At 34.5% G+C, this 7,296-nt stretch overlaps 2 protein-coding genes across 2 annotated transcripts in view; both read right to left on the bottom strand.

Moving 5' to 3' along the window:
* Nucleotides 923-1,463, bottom strand: LOC109327307. Its single transcript, XM_019560386.1, has one exon. The coding sequence runs from the start codon at nt 1,300-1,302 to the stop codon at nt 1,033-1,035; it is 270 nt and encodes an 89-aa protein (XP_019415931.1). The 5' UTR covers nt 1,303-1,463; the 3' UTR covers nt 923-1,032.
* Nucleotides 3,099-7,296, bottom strand: part of LOC109328519 (diacylglycerol kinase 5) — a 7,903-nt gene continuing 3,705 nt past the window's right edge. The window contains exons 8-13 of the mRNA XM_019562021.1: nt 7,156-7,238; nt 6,905-6,972; nt 4,685-4,759; nt 4,124-4,211; nt 3,858-3,974; nt 3,099-3,550 (exon numbers count right to left, since the gene is read on the bottom strand). Coding sequence (XP_019417566.1) covers nt 3,230-3,550; nt 3,858-3,974; nt 4,124-4,211; nt 4,685-4,759; nt 6,905-6,972; nt 7,156-7,238 — 752 coding nt within the window. The 3' untranslated portion in view covers nt 3,099-3,229. The remainder of the gene's footprint in view (nt 3,551-3,857; nt 3,975-4,123; nt 4,212-4,684; nt 4,760-6,904; nt 6,973-7,155; nt 7,239-7,296) is intronic.

The raw sequence follows: 7,296 nt of genomic DNA, 5'->3' as shown, positions 1-7,296 counted from the left end.
AAAGCAGTTCCTAAAACTCCCTATGAGTTATGGACTGGTAGGAAACCCAGTTTGAGACATCTCCATGTTTGGGGTTGTCCAGCAGAAGTAAAGGTGTACAACCCACATGAAAAGAAGCTTGATGCAAGAACCATTAGTGGTTTCTTCATTGGCTATCCGGAAAAGTCAAAAGGGTACAGATTTTATTGTCCTAACCATAGTACGAGAATAGTTGAGTCTGGAAATGCTAGGTTCATTGAAAATAGTCAAACCAGTGGGAGTGATAAATCACGAAAGGTGGATATTATTGAGACTTCTGATAAACCTTCTTCACTGAAGGTGTCTCCTCAAGATGTTGTTCCTCTGGTTATATTACCGTCAAATAACCCAGAGAGACAACAAGATAATATCCAAAACCCACAGGATGAAATAATAGTTAATGAACCAATTAATGGAGTCATTAATGATCAAGTGATGGAGGAATCACAAGAAATAGCATTGAGAAGGTCTGAAAGGCAAAGAAGACCAGCTATTTCTGATGATTATATTGTGTATTCACTTGAGCATGAATGTGACTTAAGCATTGATAAGGATCCAGTCTCGTTCATACAAGCTATGAAAAGTGACAATTCTGAAAAGTGGCTCAATGCTATGAAAGAAGAGTTGAAATCAATGGACGATAATAAAGTTTGGAATCTAGCTGAGTTGCCCGAGGGTTCAAAACGAGTTGGCTAGGAAGAGGAAACTTTCTTTGCTTGTGACAATGATCTAACATGGCTTTTCACATGTTGTTGAGCTGATTTGAATGTGGAGTTCCATCTGCATATGCCCTGGTCCTTCAATGTTTCCACGATTCCAACACTAGTAGCCACAACCCAAGCTTTCATACCTGAATTACTCATCTCTTTGTATATATAATTTATCTCAGAACTCTTGATTGAAGAAAACAAAAAAATTCTTTGATGTTTACCATTACAAATATTAATCTAATCCATCACCACTAATTACATAAACCATTCCAAAAAATCTCTATGCTACTTTTCCTCTTCAGTTTCAGTTACTAGGACCCCAACAGCTTAAGTACATCACAGTCCTCAATGACTCCTCTGCCTGCTTAACCTTGGCACCCTTTTTTCTTGCAACAAGAGAAGAAGTACTAGGGACATTCTTTGCTTGAGACAAGGATCTAACATGGGTTTTAAGGTGCTGCTGAGCACACCTTAAAGCATAGTTCCACCTGCAAAGACCTTGGTCCTTCAAAGCTTCCACAACTCCAACACTGGTAGCCACAATCCATGCTTTACTTGTTGCACAAGAACTCATATTGTGATGATTACACTGATAACTAAGTAAGATGTGAATTGTTTGAAATAAGAAAGTAGAGAACAGTAATGTAAATAGTGCAGTTTGTTGTTGGAGAAAACACACAGTTGGTAGTTCTTATATATAGGAAAACTAGAGTAAGATACTATAAACTAGAGCACTAGTGAATAAAACTGGCTACAAACATGGTTTGGAAAAAAATCCAGAGGCTGTGTAGTGGTTTTGGAAGTTATGAAAAGTACAAAAGATTGTGGTTTTGGTGAGCCATGTTCTTATCATGACTATTACACAGTATCTTGTATGTACATATTTTTTGTATATTTAAATAATGGGCATAAAGTAATGTCAGAATACAATGTATATACACTCTAGTTACTGTCACTGATAATAAAAGATTTTAGACACTCCTGCTTTCAGTAATATTTATATTTGAAGTAGGAATTCAGATCTATAAAGGATAAAAATGTGAATAAAATATGGATAGAGTAATTTAATTTAAATTACTTATAAGAATACTCACATTTTAAATCAGTCGGTATTGAAATTTATTGAATAATAAACAGTAGACTGAACTTTTTCTCCTAAAGTAAGCTAAATACTTAGTTGCACCTCAACGAAAGCAGGACCTGTAACATTTTTGTTGCATCCACTATCTGGTGGATTTGAATAAATTGCATGTGAGGATGTTTTATCTTAAATGATGATCAACTTTAATCCTTGTTTTATCAAACCACGATTAATTCACCAGTCCAGCACTATTACATTACTATTTTTCTCAGTTCTCAAACGCATCCCTGAATGCACATATTCAGGTTATCACTAAAATTATCATATTCATGCTCACCTTTCACATCGCAATTTCATTGTAATTTTTTTACTATTGACGTCTAATTTATATTGAAGTGTCTTTCTTATGATTTCTCACTCCTTGGACGATTTTCATCGATGCTTTATTAATATGTACTCTGATATTTTTGTTAGATTAATTTAATAATCAATGTGGTCCATGTGCATGAAAGTCACTAATCTGAATGAAAGTGCCTAATGTGATGATGGTTGACAATTAAATAATCAGATTAGTGGGGGTTTTGTCAACTCCCTCCCTCTCACTTCATGGGAAGTTTCCAATATGTTAACTTCCCCAACTGATGCATAAAAATGGGATAGTGTGTGGCAATTCCAAGGTGAACATAAGGAATTCATTTTCTATTCTTATGAATAGAAACTAAAAGCAAGAATAAGAGAAAGGTCTTGGTTTTGCATAAAAGAAAATCCAGTGCATTGTTATAGCGTGGAAGGAAGGAAACTGAGTTTCTAATCATCAAGGAACTCATAAGGGAAGACAGAGAGGTGAAAACAAAAGGCAATCAGAGAAAGCATCAGGGAAGAACACTAGAAAGAAATAGCAATGGAACCAGGTATTCTCTAATCTTATTCTATAACATGTAAATGTCATAAATGTCAAGATCCTAAATAAAGGGTTCTTGTGAACCATTAAAGGCTCAACGTAAAGTTTCTCTAAAAGTTTTAAGAAACACTAACAATTTTTACCCAAAAAAAGAAAGGATTCTCAGTTTCTCACTCACTCCTCTGTCTGGTTCCAACACAAACACTAGGACCATGTCTTTTTGATGATTTTTATTTTTGCAAGATGTGCAATGTAGTTGCATTAGAAATGCAAAGGTTGGAAAATGTTAATGCACTAGGACCTAAAACATATAGAGTCAAATGCAAAGGTCAGAAATTACTTGAAATCCATGTATTTCAACTGCTAGAGATTTAGAACAAAGCACTTATTGTATCTCAATTCTTAATTAGACAATAATCATGTTTGCAGACATAATGCTGCTAGAACATAAAAAAAATGGTAATGCAAATGCTCATCAGGGCTTTAATGGCAGGCAAAGAATGGCATATTGTTAAAGACCTAACTAAGATGAGCAATATCTACCCCATCAGGGATTTTAAAAGTACTCGCCGCACCAAATTTTCGAAATTCGGCAGATATTGAGTCTTCGTCATCACTATCATCTTCCTCGGCATCACCTTGGTGTGGTGATGATGGATCGTATACACTTCTAGATTTGCAATCATGAGTGGCAAGCATGTTAACCTGGCCATGGTGAGAAATCTCCACCACCACAGTATCATCATCAACGGGGAGCGGTTGCTTCCATGGTTCCCCATCCATCCTCATGAATGTATGATCTGTTGCACCTTTGTGAAACTCAAAGCGGATTCTATTTGCCTAATGCCAAGAAAATTTCAAGCCATTTTTAAATATTAAAATCAAGAAATAATAATAACTGGGGCAAAACTCACTACTATGATGTAAACAGCAGAGTATTTTTGGGAAAACATTTCCAAAAGAAAATAGATTTTTTTGGTATAAACAAGGGCATACCCTCATCCTATGGGTAAGGAACTAATCTCTTTCGGCATGTGCAGCTACCCTCACAACAATTGTCGTTCCCAAGAATCCAACCATTCATCGGAAAAATATAATTCCAATAAGAATAATATTGAAGTATGAGAGTATAACAAATACACCATACCTGAGCAAGACGAGTTCCATGTCCATTTGGAGCAAGCAAAATTAGCCCATGCCAAGCATCTCTAAAACCAACAACCTCTATAAGGCCGTCATCTACATATGGAGGTGTCAGATCTCTCTGTATTCAATCAAGATATCATATTCAGAATTGTTTTTTTGGAAAAATATTACATCAAAAGTAGTCGTTAAACTACAACTTGACGTCAAAGTTGCACCAAAAAATATTTTACTAAATAAGTAATTTCAGAATTAGCATATGAAATTTACATCACGCTGCTTGTTCTTGTTCGGTGTACCCCATGGGTTCAATCCACCAGAAAAGCTAGGCAAATTAAGGCATATAATTGATCTAATACTGCATAAAAAATAAGTTAATAAAGCATATCAGATGTTATTCAAGAAAACAAGCAGAATGAAAAGCAGATGAACAATGAGGGAAGTTGATTTAGATGGTCTTTTTAATTTAAAATGTCCATACTAAAGAAGTTGCCACCATGATCAGACATTAATCATCTAGTAATAAATCACAAGAGCATAGCTATGATAAAAGCAATAAAGTGGTGTGAAACGAGAATGGGTATGATATGACAATAAACTATGCATCCTAGTTAAATGCACTTGGGATCTTAGGCAATTCAAAAATGCAGGTGTTTTCCCACTAACCTGAGCTTTTTAAGCACAGGCCAGCCCATATTTTTAGGGCCAGGGGTGTTTATGTTGAAGGTTCAATTCTCCACTGATTACCTTTCCCCCTCACCCACCCAAGTGCTTAAATCTCGCATATAACAAAAATAAAAAAGATATGTATGAGTATACGAAGTTATTTACCTGGAAGGTATATTCAGGTCTTCCCATTGTCCATGTCTTTTCATGATTTTTACTTTTGCAAGATGTGCAATGTTACTACATTGGAAGATACATTACATTTAGTTAACTTCGTAAAGTATCAAATATATATTAAAAACAAACCTTAAGATGGATCTATGGAGAATTCATATTATGTGTGTAGTTTGGAGCTTTTTGCGTATGCATGTGCAATTGACCAATCCAAACTATAGTTGAAAAACAAAAAGAACAGTAGGTAAAGCTTAAATGGCAAGGGCTGTACTCAGTATCCTATAGCAAGTACTGTATTTAAAATCCTCAATAAAATTTAATCATATAACAGATGGAAAAAAATCCTAAAAGCACTCTAGTTATAATATTTTGATGAAAATAGGTTTCTGCACTAATCATTGTGCATTCCAATCTATGACCTATGTTAAACAAGAGTAACACCATAAAAGACTCAACAGACATGTGAAACCAAATAAGCAAAATTGCAAAGGTGGATCTAAGTTTATATTCTATTTTATGATTTTGTCGCCTACAAGTCTACAACTAAATCAAGTGGTATTCAGAAGAACCAAGAGAATGTTGCCATACTGATTTAGTGACAGACATTATTACTAAAGATTCCTAGTCCCAATCACATGCCAGCAGCTTTATCAAAGCCCATATCAACTTCCAACAGGTGACACAACTGCCTGGCATATGGGTTAGTGGAATTTGAATACTGCAAATAAGCTCAGTTTCAATCTAGCACATCAGCAAATGCAAGCATGACCGGAAGGTTCGTACAGGGACTAAATTAGGCCACCAACAGTTACATTGTACTTTTGAAATTGATTCAGATACTGCTATCTGTCTACCATTACAACTTTTTACATGTTGAAAATATATTCCCCAAGCCTATCATCAACAAGTAACAACTGTAGGTATGAATGGAGTTCTAACCCGTTTGTGTTTAGATTGTTATTGCTAGGGCTTGTTTTCTAGTTGGTGGGGTTTGGTTGCTGTCTTACCTGTGTTTTGGGGTTCTTATGTAGGAGAGGGTTAGTCCTTTCACTCTCTTTTTTTTAGTCCTCTTGTATATTTGTTTGCCCTTTACTTGTAATTTTGGTCTTTCTTTAATAAAAAATTTACTTACCAAAAATAAACAAGTGTAGATTCTCAATAGTGAAGCAGCACTAACTGGTGCTGGTTTAACTGAATTCACAAAATTATGGATAGAGAACAACTCAGCATACTGAAGATTCAATATTGTTTTTTGAGATGGCACACTGAAGATTCATACGATAAAATAATAACAGATTTCAAGATAGCCTATTAAGCATCGGCACTTCAATAACCTTCAGGTATCCATGTCTGACACGTATCTGACACTAATACTCTCCGATATTTCATCGATACATATCCATAGCGTATCGAAATTATATTTTTGAAAAATAAACAATTTATAAATCCGATACTTTCTGAATATTCTCCAATACTCTTAAAATGTTTTCTAGATACTCTCCTATTCCCTTAAAATGTTTTCTCGATACCTAATAGACACCCAAAATACCACACAATAACATTTTAAAAGAGAGAAAGACATAAAATGATCAATTCAGTAAAAGAGAGAAACATAATATGTAATCTACTAAGTGGACTTGTAGCAATAGAAATAAAACAAAATATGCGTATTGCATAGAGAATTAATAGGAAATGCATATATATAATGTAGATCATCGACTAAACGAGATTGATCATCTTATGATAATATGAATTACATTTTGTACTTAGTGATGTCTACAAAATATGTTCCAAATTCATAACAATAATTATATGTTTATTATGTTTTATGGATTTTATGTACATATTTTATATGCGTACCTCAAACATATTGTATCCTGCATTTTCAAGAAAATGTGTATCAACGTATCAGATACATATCGTATCCGATACTCGTACCTGTATCGCTGCTTCATAGAAGATAGCCTTAGATTAAGTCATAGAATCAGTTCCAGTGTGCCAACTACCAACTTAGCTAATTCCCAGACAAATAGATTGCGAATGTGACTCAGGTAGCACATATTACAAGTGTTAATTTTCATCAACTTAAATATATGAAACTATAGTAGATGGTTTGGGAATTTACTGAGGCGGGCAAAAACAAACTAAAATTATAAAGGAAAAGCATACAAATCTTTTTTTCCAATCAATGACAGATCTACATGACCTGACCTGGAAGGAGGGTGGAATAGATGAGCACAAAACCATCCTTGTGTACATCCAAGCTTAGCATAAGTACTCTGACATGTGGATTGAAATCAAAACAATAAAAAAAAGTTTATAGAAATACATGTCTATGGTTTAAAACTATATGGGCTTTTCAACTAAGAATGAGAAAGCCAAACAAATCATGTAGTTGTTATTTGCCTTCTGTGCAATGCTTTTATGTATATGCTGCAATCGCTTCAGAACGAATAATATACCTGATTAACCAACTGGTTTTTGAATTTTTCAGGATGCAGCTTTCTTTCAGAATGAAACGCATAAGACACTTGAGCATCCATTCCTACAGTCAGGAGTCAGTTTTTTAACTACTGTTGAAGTATGACAAACTAGTGAAATTA

Source organism: Lupinus angustifolius, chromosome LG15, assembly GCF_001865875.1.
Source record: "Lupinus angustifolius cultivar Tanjil chromosome LG15, LupAngTanjil_v1.0, whole genome shotgun sequence".
Classification (NCBI taxonomy): domain Eukaryota; kingdom Viridiplantae; phylum Streptophyta; class Magnoliopsida; order Fabales; family Fabaceae; genus Lupinus; species Lupinus angustifolius.
This window is presented reverse-complemented; position numbering and strand designations above follow the sequence as displayed.

Excerpts from the sequence above, each read along its gene's own strand:
- LOC109327307 (XM_019560386.1), bottom strand. The coding sequence starts at position 1,302 with ATGAGTTCTTGTGCAACAAGTAAAGCATGGATTGTGGCTACCAGTGTT.